This window comes from Scardinius erythrophthalmus (assembly GCF_964197995.2).
Source record: "Scardinius erythrophthalmus genome assembly, chromosome: 15".
Classification (NCBI taxonomy): domain Eukaryota; kingdom Metazoa; phylum Chordata; class Actinopteri; order Cypriniformes; family Leuciscidae; genus Scardinius; species Scardinius erythrophthalmus.
The window spans coordinates 36,729,012-36,744,048 of NC_138235.1; the positions used below are offsets into that span (position 1 = coordinate 36,729,012).

At 37.1% G+C, this 15,037-nt stretch overlaps 1 protein-coding gene across 1 annotated transcript; it reads left to right on the forward strand.

Moving 5' to 3' along the window:
* The first annotated feature begins 41 nt into the window (after positions 1-41).
* LOC308702737 (CD48 antigen-like) lies at positions 42-11,440 on the forward strand. The gene is made up of 5 exons (XM_081385812.1): positions 42-116; positions 5,858-6,172; positions 7,275-7,325; positions 10,698-10,949; positions 11,050-11,440. The coding sequence occupies exons 2-5, from the start codon at positions 5,890-5,892 to the stop codon at positions 11,178-11,180; spliced, it is 717 nt and encodes a 238-aa protein (XP_081241938.1). The 5' UTR covers positions 42-116; positions 5,858-5,889; the 3' UTR covers positions 11,181-11,440.
* The last annotated feature ends 3,597 nt before the right edge of the window (positions 11,441-15,037 follow it).

Genomic DNA, 15,037 nt, shown 5'->3' on the forward strand with positions numbered 1-15,037 from the left:
TATGATCACTTACTTTCAGCCAATCACTCAACTCAAGGTGTGGCTAGTGTGTTGTTTCCGTGTACAGGTATGGCTAAGAAAGTTCGAGAAAGTGATTAGCAATAGCCAAAGCAAAGGTATGTTTCATGGCCGGTTTAAACCGCATTTTTTCCGGTATATGTGCAGTTTTCCATCTCACTGATGCTGCAATGTTAGATATCCGTTCTGTTATTCTAACTTATCTGTTTTGCGCGTGTTTTTACTTTGTGGACTGAACATTAGCATAGCGTTAGCATAAACGAGTCAAATGTTGCACTCACAATTGAACAACATGATGATAAATTATAATTTTATATATTGTATATTTTTAGGATGTTGCATCTTATTAATTTCTACGCCATTTGTATGGGACGACAATAGGAGGACTCATTTAACAGGCTAGAAGCAAAAACACCTGTTAACTTACACTATATGTTACATGCATAAAAAGTGAGCAACATTTTTTATTTATAGGTATTTCTTATTTTCTAACCATAAAATATGCGATTATATTATCTATAATTATGTGCTATGAAACAATTATTATTAATTATGTATTATTATGAAACAATATTTTATTTAGAAACATTTGACTGTAAAGGCCATCCCCACAATTGCTAAAGCATCACTACATAGCCTACTATTTAGTTTACTTTTCTACCAAAGGCAATTTATAGTTTTTAAAGAGATCAAATATAAAAGAAGATATTTTGAAGAATGATGGTAACCAAACAGTTGATGGGCCCCATAGTATTTTCCCCCTCCATACTATGGAAGTCATCAACTGTTTGGTTACCATCATTCAGCAGAAGAAATTCATACACATTAGAACAACTTGAGGGTGAGGAAATGATGACAGATTATTCATTTTTGGGTGAACTGTCCCTTTAAGTGCACAGGTTCACGTACCCTTTAGTTGTGAATCACTGGTTTAGAGATCCATGTCCTGTGTAGCAGTAAGTTAAACTCTTCCTGACCATATCACTACAAATGAAAGTTCACAGTTTGAAAAGAAGCCAATCAACTGTATAACACAAGTTTTATTTTCCCATTGTTTGTTTGTTCATTCAATAAAGAATTCACAAACTAGTTACCAAGAGAATGAGTTTATTTTTATCCTCCAAAAGAAGAATAGCAATCCATATTGTAAAAGATCCGGGTTATTTCAGCAGAATTTTCAGATGTGTAATGTAGACAATGGGCACAGAGCACAAGATGGCTTCAGCTCAATAGTGTGTCAGAAAAAACAAAAAAATAGATATCAGAATTCTATCCATTTGATGTTTTATCTCAGTGATGATCAAAAGCATAAACACACACTGTATGTTCCAGTCATCTGCAAATGAAACATTAGAAATTGTCATTTTACATAGAGTCTGGCCACTTTATATTATGATAATACAGCAATCCATTCACATTAAATCTCAAGAATTCACTCGTATCAAAATGCATTTTGTTGTTGAATGTGTTCGGTCATTTAATGAGAGACACTGTAAACATACAGTGACTATAGGAGACAATGGGATCACACTGTATTTTTTCCACAAATATCAGCACATCTGTTGTATTTATCAGCAAAATAATCATTTGAAGAAGAACAGATCAAGTTTGTAACCAAAATATATCAGTTTGATGATGAGCATGAGTTTACCTAATTCATTTCTCTTGATTTCATGAACTCAGTCTATACACTGTAAAAAAATTCTAACCTCCCTAACTCAAAATTTTCTAGTGACTGATAACATCTAAATTTTTCAATTGGCCCAAGTGAAATTCTGTAAATTTAATTTTAGAATTTACAGAATTTAACTTGGGCAAATTGAAAAATTTAGATGTTATCAGTCACTAGAAAATTTTGAGTTAGGGAGGTTAGAATTTTTTTACAGTGTAGCAGTGAGGGCTTTAAAATCGAATCCTCATGTTTAGTCTCTTCCAAAACCAAAATGAAGCAAAACTGTGAGGTTTCATAACCTTGTTGGCTGGCATGAGAACTAACTTGCATGAGTAACCTTAACATCACAGTTTAAATTAGCGTTAACGTTAAATCTGCGTGCATTGATGTAATGGTACTTACAAATTATAATACTCTTAGAATAATGCAGAAAGTAAAAAAAATAAAAATAATAATTAATCACCATTCTGAAACATCCTTTTGTAAGCGTGTTTGAGGAGGTGGTTGTTTGTCTCCTGTTGTCGCAGATTCGTATAAGGCCGGATAACATTTCCCTCAGCAATGTCCATCATTACAGGTGTTTAATTTGCATTACTTGTGAGCATCACCAGCAGGATACAGCACACATGACCCTAGTTACCTGTGGTTGGCCTGGCTGTGCGTCAAACAACAGGCCAATCAGAATTACAGTAATTCAGATTTTTTATTTATACAGTATTTTTCTGTTTTCTTAAATTACTTACAAATGTATGTAAAATTAGAATTAGCTAAATCAAATAGTAGTTTGCAAAATCACCACCAGATGGCGCAAATGGACAGTTGTGGCATAACTGCTCACTCTGTAAAAAAAAAAAAAAGTCAAATGACAAAAAAAGAAACCCGTTAAAGAAAAATATCCTAATGAAAAGGTGCAATTAAAATTTGAATTAAACACTTTACAGAATAACAATTATTTTACAGTTATTTCCTGAATTACAATCAAATCTTAAAAAAAAAAAGTGAAATGACTGACAGCAACAAAACAGATCTCTCCGCAACATCTTCACTTATTACAATCCAGTTTGACTTTATTCTTTCATACACACGTTCTTATTGGAAATTAACAGAGGTTTAGATGTTAATGTTTTATTGAAAATAAAAAAGTTTGAAGTCATCATTATGGAGATCAGAGTTTTCTTTAGTTGGGCTCTTGACCCTTGACTTTTAATATTGTTTTTTTCTCTGGCTGCTTTAATTGTGTGTTTCTAAAGCATGTTTGTTATACCAAAAGTGCAAGAGAAATTGAAATTGTACTTATTGATGCTATAATCATCATATAGTGGCCTGATTCTCTGATCTCATCCAGTGTCTAATCTCTGAGTATATATATGTGAATTTTTATATACACACACACACACACACTGAACAAAATTATAAACGCAACACTTGATTTTCTGCCCCCATTCTTCATGAGCTGAGCTCAAAGATCTAAGGCTTTTTCTATGTACACAAAAGGCCTATTTCTCTCAAATATTGCTCACAAATCTGTGAAAGGCTGCTTTCACACTGGGCTCGTTTGCTGCGGTCCGAGCCCGAGAGTGTTTGTTCCCGGCGCCCCCTGCAGCGTTGGTCTGGTTTCACACTCAACTTCATTCTACCGAACCCTGGTGCGTTTGCTTGCATCTTACGTCATCGCAAACGTGCACGGCGCATGATAGAAAACAGAACGCGGGTCATTATATTGTGTTTTTTATTAATTTGGTGCTATTATGTGCAGCTGAGTGAACAACACAGGTTTACTGTGTGTCATAAGGTGGCTTTCTGCTGCTTGCAAACAAACTCTTTTGAGGAGACAGTGGATTTCCATTAATTTGTTGCCCTGATTCCACGCGCTATGCGCAAATACACTGCAGGCTCACTTTCGCTCGTATCCAAGGGAAATCATCAACACTATCATCCCTTACATATGTTTTATTTAACTAAAATAATAATCAGCTAAAACGCATGGGCAGGTCACTTTACTTCCTGAACAAGCGCGCACCCGAGTCCGTGTTGCTTTCACATTCATGTGAACCGTGGCACAGTTCGAGTGCAACTGAACTCAGACCACCTCCTCCAGGCAGTCTTGGGTTCAGTACCCCAGTGCACACCCGGGTCCGCATGACAGCGTTCACATTAGAGATTTTTCATGCGAACCGTGCCCCGTTCCCAACTAAACTGCCAGTGTGAAAGCACCCTAAATCTGTGTTAGTGAGCACTTCTCCTTTGCCGAGATAATCCATCCACCTCACAGGTGTGGCATATCAAGATGCTGATTAGACAGCATGATTATTGCACAGGTGTGCCTTAGGCTGGCCACAATAAAAGGCCACTCTTACTTCAAACCATAAGAACTTTTGTATGAAAGAATAAAGTTAAGATGGATTGTGATTAGTGCTGTTACTAATCTACTAGATCTGTTAGTGTTTGATGTTCTGTTGGGATTTAAAGGGTTTCTGTTGTCTGATTTTGTGGGTCACCATTTCTGTGCTTCAGAAAATACTGATGTTATGCTGCATGTTGCTTTATTTAAAGGTAATAACTGTGTAATCACTAACACAATGATGTCTAGATTACATTAGCTCATGCCTCATTACCTCATGAATGATGTTGCTATAGATCTGCATTTTACAGTAAAGGAAATACCTGTAAATAAGTGTTTTTCTTTCAAATGGTTAATGAAAATTTCTGTAAACATTATTTAAATTAAGATATTTTAACTTTAATTTTACGTTTTTTCTTTGTTTGGCAGCCGTTGCTGTCAGTCATTTGACCGTTTTTTTTTTTATTATTATTATTTGGACAGTGACAAATGCATGCAGTGGAGGTGTAAAGTCGGGTGACTGGTGGGTAGATTTATGGTCTGTATTAGTGAAAAGCTGTGATTAAAGTTCTTTGTTGAAAGGTTTTTACCTCCCATCTTCATCTGATTCTGTGGTCAGTGTGTCACTTCCTGATGAAAGTCATAGAGACTTTAAATCTTCACTGAATGTTCATCAGATCAGGTTGAGGTTCATCATCAAGAGCAACACAACTTATTATAATACCTGATAATTGTTCATAATGTCCATCATCATCTGGGTTTTCATCGTATTTTTCATCAGTGTGGAGGGTAGGATAAATCTTTTAAATATATTTGATTGATTAACATTGTTTAAGTGGATGTATTGAACAGCATTTTCTGAAACCTCAACATTGTTTCAAGTTTCATGGGTTAGTCTGGAGAAACATGAAACTTAATGAGGATGAGAAATAATTTTTGGTTTTATATGTAGAAATTTTGTCACTAGTTTCATGAAAAACTAAATAGTTCATTATGTGGGTGTGGTCATGACAGCGGCATAATGTAAATATAGAATTATGATAAAAGCATATATGTAGGGGATGGTGACATGACCTTTTCCTGCCACAGTTTTTTTAACGTTTCCTTTGTACTTTTTGTATTGCAAACTTTAACAGCATATACAGTAAGTTTACAGCCGCGTTATTATAGTTTTTAATTTATTTTATTTTCATTTTATGTTAAATATGACTTTAATTTAGGTTTTTTTTTTTTTTACTCCTTGAATGTAATTTTTTAATTAATGGATATTATTTAAATAGTGTCAATGATTATAGTGTTAACTAGTGGCATTTGTCATGTGTAATTAAGGCAGTTCATCAAAAAAAGTAATTCATCTTTACCATACAAATTTCTCCATAATTCTGTACAGTAATTTATTTAACAAATAATTTGAAATATTCATTATGCAACAATAACATTTCAATCCTCATTGTCACATAACCTCACTGCATTGTATGTTTAATTTAGCAAGTATCATCTTTTAAAAATAATGAAGCATCTATAATTGTTTATGTAATTTTGTGTAGAAATTCCTTTGTATATAAAAAAATCTCTATAAAGAAGTCTAGAAATCAGTTATTACTCCCCGTTTATTTGTCACACTGAAAATCATAAAAAATGTCATAGTTTAACAGGTAATCTAGGTTTTTAGAAAAAGTAATGAGCTATTCTGCTAATGACTGTTATAATCAGGATAGGAAGTAACAGGCGTTCCACTTTTTGTGGGTAGTTGGGGTTGGTAGGGCTTTATTTTATAGTAGCTTTAGTTTGAATCTAATTATTTTTTCTAATTCTTCCCGATTTAGTGACTGGCGACTGGGATGAGTTAAAGATTGTGATGGAGGGAGATGTTCTCACTCTGCAAACAGGAGACGCTGAGCTTGAGAGTCTCAGAGAAGCAACATGGCTGTTAGAAAGAGGTGATCGAACTGTCCGTATCGCACAGATGTATTACGGTTTTGAGCCTTTTTATGAGGAGAGACTGACCGGCAGAGTGAAAATGGACCCAAACACTGGAGCCCTGACCATCTGGAACATCAGCACCGCAGACTCTGGACTGTATGAAGTTTCTCTCCATAGTGGATCCATACATGCGAGAAGGTTCAAAGTTGACGTTTATGGTAAGTTTTAGCTGCAGCTGCTACAAAAATAACAAAAACCATCAATAAGGTTAAGGAATAGGTGTCAGTAAATGAGGGAATATCTGTTTGACACAATCAATTGAGGACATATTATGGTCCTGGGGTACCAGTCTTTTTAGAAACGCCCTCATCACACCACAAAATGTTTTTTCCAGACATAAAAAAGAAGGGAAAAGTAATTGTAATGCTGATTCTTTCAATTTCATCTTGATTTTTTAAATTGTGAACCATGCATGTAGCGTGTGATTAAATGCCCACAATGTAAGGTATTACATCATAAATATGAGAAAACCGAAATTGTAAGAAAAAAATACAATTAAAGGGATATTTCACCGCTGGAAAGATGAATGTGCATTTAAATTGGGTCATTTATGTAGTAGAAATGTGAAATTTTAGAAGTTGGTGCCTTCTAGACTGAGAAAAGCTAGAAAATGTATTTTTGGCTCATGTGGATGAAAGACAAAAACTCCCAGAATGCACTTGCTTCGCTGCCCTACGAGGCCACTCCCAAGCCACGCCCACTGGTTACAGAGGGCAGTATCGGAAGAAATGAGACAGCTAGGCTACTAGTCGACTCGAAACTGAAAAGACGCCGTTTTACCGTGAGATCCCCCTATGGGCGGGTTGAAGACATGCGGGACGAGCTCCTCCTACTGGCTGGAGTCTCTCGCCTCTGGACAAACAAGCCTCCGATGATCATGACGATTTTTGCGTCATCTGAGGGTTTTTTTCCAGACACATAATACAGAAATCTTTTGTCTCAGGGGGACATGAGGGAGGGAAGCACGGTCACTTGAAAATACTACCAGGTTTCTACTGATACAAAGCTTAATGCCGATCGGTGAAGTATCCCTTTAATCAACACTTTGATTATAAAACAGTGACAACAAAGTAGACTTGAGTGATAAGCCACTATAAGTGACGATCTGGTTCCCAGGACAAAATATATTTTTCATTTCATTGTTTCATATTGTACTAGCAGCCACTTTGCACACATTCACGCATTGTTCACCTTCCACCTTCTTTGGTTTCCCTGCAAATTCCCAATTTAAAGACAATGCCTTTGTGTCTTTTTTTAAAGGGGCTCTTTCTGTACCTACCATCAGGTCACTTAGTGTAAACCAAACTCAAGGTAAGTCCCCCACCTTCTCTGATTATTCATTTAGCAGACTACAGTTATGTAACATACAGTACCAGTCAAAATTTTGGAAACATTACTATTTTACTATTTTAAGTCTCTTATGCTCATCAAGCCTGCAGTTAAAAAAAAAAATTATTACAATATTATTTATTATTATATTTAATATTATTAGATTTAATCATATTATATTAAATATTATTACAAATTATGAAATATTATTACAATTTAAAATAATGGTTCTCTTTTTTAATATATTTTAAAATGTAATTTATTTTTGTGATGCAAAGCTGAATTTTCATCAGCAAGTACTCCAGTCTTTGGTGTCTTATGATCCTTCAGAAATCATTCTAATATGATGATTTGATACTCAGTTATTATCAATGATGGAAACAGTTGTGCTGTTTAATATATTTTTTTGGAATACTTTTTTCAGGATTCATTGATGAGTAAAACGTTAACAGCATTTATTCATATAAACAGCATTTATTCAAAATAAAAACATTTCTAACAATATAAATCGTTACCATCACCTTTTATCAATTTAACGCATCCTTGTTGAATTAAAGTACTAATTTCTTTAAAAAAAAATTGTTATTGTTCCCAAACTTTTGAATGGTAGTGTATATTGTTACAAAAGATTTCTATTCTAAATAAATACAGTTCTTTTTAACTTTTTATTCATCAAATAATCCTGAAAAAAGTATCTCAGGTTATAAAAAAAATATTAAGCAGCACAACTGTTTCCAACATTGATCATAAATCAGCATATTAGAATGATTTCTGAAGGATCATAAGACACTAAAGACTGGAGTACTTGCTGATGAAAATTCAGCTTTGCATCACAAAAATAAATTACATTTTAAAATATATTAAAAAAGAGAACCATTATCTTAAATTGTAATAATGTTTCATAATATTACTGTTTTTTGTTTTGGTTTTTTGTTTTTAACTGCAGGCTTGATGAGCATAAGAGACTTCTTTCAAAAACATTAAAAATAGTAACGTTTCCAAACTTTTGACTGGTACTGTATATGGACATAAGTTTCAAAATGATGCACTACAACGCTCCATATCTGACCAGACGTTGTAAGCTACAGAATAGATATTTTTTTAAAGATAAAATGTATAATAGTGATATTTTTACTATTACATACATCACTGTTTTAACCATATGTGCATGTACAGCATCCCACATTTGACCTCTCCAGACACATCGACATGTCCGCCATGTTAGAAAGGTTAACATGGTGTTCATCACTTGTGAATGATGTGAACGCTCTGTGCAGCCTATTGCTGTAAAAACAACCAAGCTACAAGTTTCATACAAAATGGGATGAAGTTTGTCTTTTTATACAGTATGTATTAATTAACTGAATATTGCAGGTCTTTAAACTATGGTAACTTTTTAATGTTGTGTTAGCTTACGCCTTTGTCTTGTTTTATTGTGTTAGTTTAGCAATTATAATGTTTTGGTCTACACAAAAAGTATGTAACATTTGCTAGTTAACCAGCTTTGATCCAGCCACTAATGAGGAATCTATGTATAAATATCTATGGTTGTAACAGATGAATAAATAAGCAGTGTTCTTTCATCCTCACTCTTATAGAAATCAGTTTGTTTGGCTCACTGATTCATTTTATGTACAATACAACTGGAAAGTCAGATTCATTTCAGTGAATAACCCAGACAGCAACATAGTGTCGGCCCAGATCTGGGCAATTTGTTCAGACAAAATATTAATATAAATGCTTGTGTGGCATTTATATCAGTTTTGCAGTAAAATTTCAATTCTTCTGTTCTTCACTGTGTTGTTGACAGTCATATAGTTCAGGTTAAACGTGCCCTTCTTTCATCGCAAAAATCATAGTTACAACCCCTGAAGCCGACAACAAACATCTTTTTACACTTTACCACAATACCACAGTGAAAGCACAGTCATCAAAGGACAAAACAAACACCATATCAAAAAGAAAATGGTAAAAAACTACAAAAGAAATGGCACCCACTAACTGAGAAGCTGACAGTAAACCATGAACATTTTAACAAGGCACACCACAGGCAGGAAACCAAGCAAACTACTATGGGGCGCCGTTTGTAAAGCGGCTCACGCTGAAAATAACAGCAACATTTTGTCACATTTAGCTTCAAACAGTGTTTAAAAAACTGGTATGAATTTTTGACGGTCACCTTTTAGCACATTTACAGCAATATTTGTCAACTTAGAGATATTTTAAATAGTTAAATCTAAATATTAAATGTTACACCTAAATGTTAAATGTTAAATCTAAATGCTAAATCTAAATCTAAATCTAAATGTTAAATCTAAATCTAAATCTAAATCTAAACGGCGCCCCATAAACTACTACATAGATTAGCAACAATACCACACTTAAACACAACAGGTTAATCCAAATCCATTTCAACCACAGGAATTATCAACCCCCCTTATCATTCCTTTATCTAGGGATGAGTTAGCCTGGCAAGCCAGACCTACAACTCTCCATAGACACGGCTCAATCCGAGGGGCGGATAAACAGCTGTCTTTCAAATTCCCTCTGCACGCAATAGGACAGCGCTTCAACCAACCAGAGCGTTTTCCCAACAGCGGAGCTAACGTTAGTTGATAGATTCAACTTTTGAATCTGGCCGGCAAAACTACGAACACATCTTCCTTTTTTAAGAATGACTTAAGTGCCGTTCTTTGCTCTTTTCTCAAAGAAAAACTTAACCCCAAGTCCTCCAGAGTCGCGGCCAAAGCCGATTCGAAAGACTGTTCGCCAGCAGCCGCCATTCTTTGTTTTCAAGTAGCAGCTAGCAGGGAGGGAACATAGGGGAGGCAACCGTCGCAACTCTGTCGTCATTATGTTAAGCCCGCCCCGCCTACTCTATACACTGAAAAAAATGATAGTTGAATTTACTAAAAAAATTTATCGTAAGTGGTTGCACACAATTGATTTTAGCTACATTTAAACAAATGCATTAAGTTGAACTTAATACATTTTAGTTAAACTTAATGCATTTGTTTAAATGTAGCTAAAATCAATTGTGTGCAACCACTTACCATAAAACATTTTTATAAGTTCAACGAATAATTTTTTTCAGTGTACACGACGTGATTGGCCTGACCCAATTTAGCTTTTTACAGCTCCGAAAGTCAACGGAGAGTTGCTAGACTACCCTGGCTGCAAAACACATTTTGCTGCCGCTAGGGTGCGTCTAGATTTCTAGGCTAGGGATGAGTAGCAATGGAAAGAAAAGACCTGTGTGGTTTAACACTCCTGACCCCTGAATCACAGCTGCAAGAGTTGGTAAAGGTTTTTTCAAAAATGTTCAGAATTAATCTCATAACAGATGTCCACTAGGTTCATCAATGCGGCCACAGAAGATCTGCTCTGTGCTCTGCTCTGTGAGAAATGATCGAGACGTGTCCATCTCATGGTATAAAGGGAATGAAATGATGAACCAGACCAGCAATCCTGATCTCAGCATCATCCTCAGTTTACCATTAGAGCTTCATTATAATGACTCAGAGATCTACAGCTGCATGACTGCAAATCCAGTGAGCAACAAGAGCATCCGTCTTCACATGAAAGAGATCTGCACACGACATGAAGGTATGGAAACTTATTTACCACAAAACTCTCTTCCTGCCACAGTGACCTCTGTTTCTGTTTGAGACAGACAATGTTTATGAATTAGTCTCTTCTGTTTCAGATTGTCTGGATCATTGTGGCGGCACTGAGTCTCTGATTCGACTGGTTCTGTCTGGTCTGGTGGGAATCGCCACAGTTTTCTTTCTAGTTGATCATGTGAGGATTCAGAGAAGAGCTGCTGCTTCTGTGTGATGATGATGATGATGATGATACTTCCATGAGATGACACAATGACCTTATCTTCTAGTGATAATCCTCACGAAAAAAAAGTATACTTCAAGTTCATTTTATGAAGTATACTTAATGTTCAAGTATATTTTAAGTATAGCCTACTTTATGTAGCAAGTATACTAATGTCAATGTACTATATTAAACTTGTAAGGGTACTGCTTTGAACTAAATTGGCAAAATTTAGCATATAAAAACTATATGTTTAAGTGTACTATAGGTGTAACAGTAGTAAACTAAGTGCACAACTAGTTCACAACTACATTTCTCATTTGTACTGCATCTGTACTACAAGTAAACTTAAGTATAATAGTAGTTTAATATTTTAATACTAGTAGTACAAACAAAATGTGTTTAATAAAATACACTTTGAATTATAATCGCAGTAAACTACTAGTTTAGTAGTTTTATACTTGTAAGTTTTCTTTAAGTGAACATGTTACGTGTCGGAACGTACATTTTGGGCGCTTCTTAACTCTTATTTGTGCATCCAAGTTTCCTTTCCTCGCGTCTCAGCTCCACCCCTGTAGGAAGCGAGGGAAGGAAAGGAGGACGGAGGGATTGAATGAAAGCTTTTTTATACATTGGAATACTTGATCACTCGAGCGTCATCAGCAGCACTCAAAGGATCTGCCCTTATGTTGTTGAAGTTTGTTTATTTAAGAAATTCATAAATAATAATAAAGCATGATACCCTTTTGAAATATGTAAGAAGTGTGGTTTATATAAACAGCCATGGTAAAGTATGTGAAGGGGGAGGAGAATTTACAGTGAGGAAAATAAGTATTTGAACACCCTGCTATTTTGCAAGTTCTCCCACTTGGAAATCATGGAGGGGTCTGAAATTGTCATCATAGGGGCATGTCCACTGTTACCCCTTTTCCACCAAGGCAGAGCTGGTGCTGGTTCGGAGCCAGAGCCTAGTTTCAAATCGGTTCTTTGTTTTTCCACCGCCAAAGCACCAGCTCCGAACCAGTAAAACTGGTTCTTAAGTAGCACCAAATCATTGCAGGGTCTAGAACGGAGCCAAGAAAGAACCGCTTGCGTCAGAGGCTGGGGGCGGGGTTACCATGGCCAACAAGACTGAAGAGAAACTTGTGACCGCCATTTTTAAATAGCAGCTAGTCGAGCTAATAGCAGCTCGATTATAATATCCGTCTATGTAAGTTACGGCGAGCTGCACGAACGCGTTGGATTCGCCGTGTTTGGATGCCGATTTATTTTCGCAAACCCATGAGCATCCATAGTAACGCAACGTCTATTATTGTTGATGCCTTGTTCGAGATGCATCGGAGCAGCGTGGACCGATCAGAGATTCGGGAGTGTTTGGAGATCATACGACTCCTTGTGCTTTTTGATCGCTTTCGCAGTGCTTTGATTTCATGTGCTGATCGTTCTGCGAGAAGCCGATGCATCTCGAACAAGTCTGGTGTGTTTGTGTTTGGCGCTGCCGCACTAGCGTTGCTGGGCAACATGATACGTATGCAGTGACGTAAGATATAGCTCTGTTGTGGCTCTCTGGCCGGTGGAAATGCAAACGGGTTCTTAGTAAGCTCGTCAGTCGAACCAACTCCGAACTGGCAATAGCTCTAGCTCTGAACCAGCACCCGGTTCTTGTTGGTGGAAAAGGGGTATGTGAGAGACATAATCTAAAAAAAAAAAAAATCCAGAAATCACAATATATGATTTTTTAACTATTTATTTGTATGATACAGCTGCAAATAAGTATTTGAACACCTGTCTATCAGCTAGAATTCTGACCCTCAAAGACCTGTTAAGCCGCGTTTCCACCGCAGGAACTTTCCCCAGGAACTAGGAACTTTGGGCTGGTACTCGATGTGTTTACACCGCAGGAACCAGGGTCTAAATGAAGTTCCGGGTAAATATTTCCCCCTCCGATAGTCCCTGCTCATGAGGTAGTACTTTTTCAAAGTTCAGGAACTTTCAGGGGTGGGACTTGTGCGCTGCACAAGCTGATTGGTTGTGTTCACGCCGCATTTTGGTTGGATGACTCCACGCAGCATTTTCTTTATTTTTAACCTCCCTTTTAAAAAGTGGCTTCATGCAGTAAAGTTGTCTGTCTGCAAATATGGAATTTAATAAAAAAAAACTGGGGGACTGGCGACGAGTTTCAGGCTTTATTATTTGGGTATTTGTGGAAGAGGAAACTTTCTGCGCGTTCGTCACAGCCATCTCACGGCCAATGTCCGCAATAGCTGATAACATACAATTTTATATCTAACGTTAGCATTACGAGCTCTGAACACGCTTTATCAGTGCTCGTCTCTTTTATGCCACAGCTTTTAATATTAAGTCATTATGTTTACACATTGTCATCTATTGCAAGGCAAACCATGTTACAAATTTACTATAACAGGATTGAAATAGCGCATTGAGGTGTAACAAACAACTATTTACAAGACTGTCACTATTTATGATTGATAGACGGGGTTCAGGCTTTTTTTAAAGAGTATTTACGCAAAAGGAAATTTTTGCGCGTTATTCCCAGTCATCTCACAACGTACCTTGTCTTAATTTTATACGCATACAAGCTTTCTGAACACGCTTTAGTATCAGTGCTCGTCTATTTTGTTATGTTAATTACCTCGTTAGTAAACCAATAACTGCAACACAGTTTGAATCTCCTCCAAACTTATAAATGTGGCGCTCAAAACTGATTACTGTCCGTCGCAGACTGGGAGGAGCAGTTGCGCGCAGTTTACCTTCCCGGTACTTTAGACCGCGGTGTAAACGCAGAAAGCAACCGGTCTGGGGCAAAAAAAGGTTCCTGGGAAAAAAGTTCCTGGGACAAATTGTTCCGGGTAATTTCGGTGGAAAAGCGGCTTTAGTCTGCCTTTAAAATGTCCACCTCCACTCCATTTATTATCCTAAATTAGATGCACCTGTTTGAGGTCGTTAGCTGCATAAAGATACCTGTCCACCCCATACAATCAGTAAGAATCCAACTACTAACATGGCCAAGACCAAAGACCTGTCCAAAGACACTAGAGACAAAATTGTACACCTCCACAAGGCTGGAAAGGGCTACGGGGAAATTGCCAAGCAGCTTGGTGAAAAAAGGTCCACTGTTGGAGCAATCATTAGAAAATGGAAGAAGCTAAACATGACTGTCAATCTCCCTCGGACTGGGGCTCCATGCAAGATCTCACCTCGTGGGGTCTCAATGATCCTAAGAAAGGTGAGAAATCAGCCCAGAACTACACTGGAGGAGCTGGTCAATGACCTGAAAAGAGCTGGGACCACTGTTTCCAAGGTTACTGTTGGTAATACACTAAGACGTCATGGTTTGAAATCATGCATGGCACGGAAGGTTCCCCTGCTTAAACCAGCACATGTCAAGGCCCGTCTTAAGTTTGCCAATGACCATTTGGATGATCCAGAGGAGTCATGGGAGAAAGTCATGTGGTCAGATGAGACCAAAATAGAACTTTTTGGTCATAATTCCACTAAACGTGTTTGGAGGAAGAAGAATGATGAGTACCATCCCAAGAACACCATCCCTACTGTGAAGCATGGGGGTGGTAGCATCATGCTTTGGGGGTGTTTTTCTGCACATGGGACAGGGCGACTGCACTGTATTAAGGAGAGGATGACCGGGGCCATGTATTGCGAGATTTTGGGGAACAACCTCCTTCCCTCAGTTAGAGCATTGAAGATGGGTCGAGGCTGGGTCTTCCAGCATGACAATGACCCGAAGCACACAGCCAGGATAACCAAGGAGTGGCTCTGTAAGAAGCATATCAAGGTTCTGGCGTGGCCTAGCCAGTCTCCAGACCTAAACCCAATAGAGAATCTTTGGA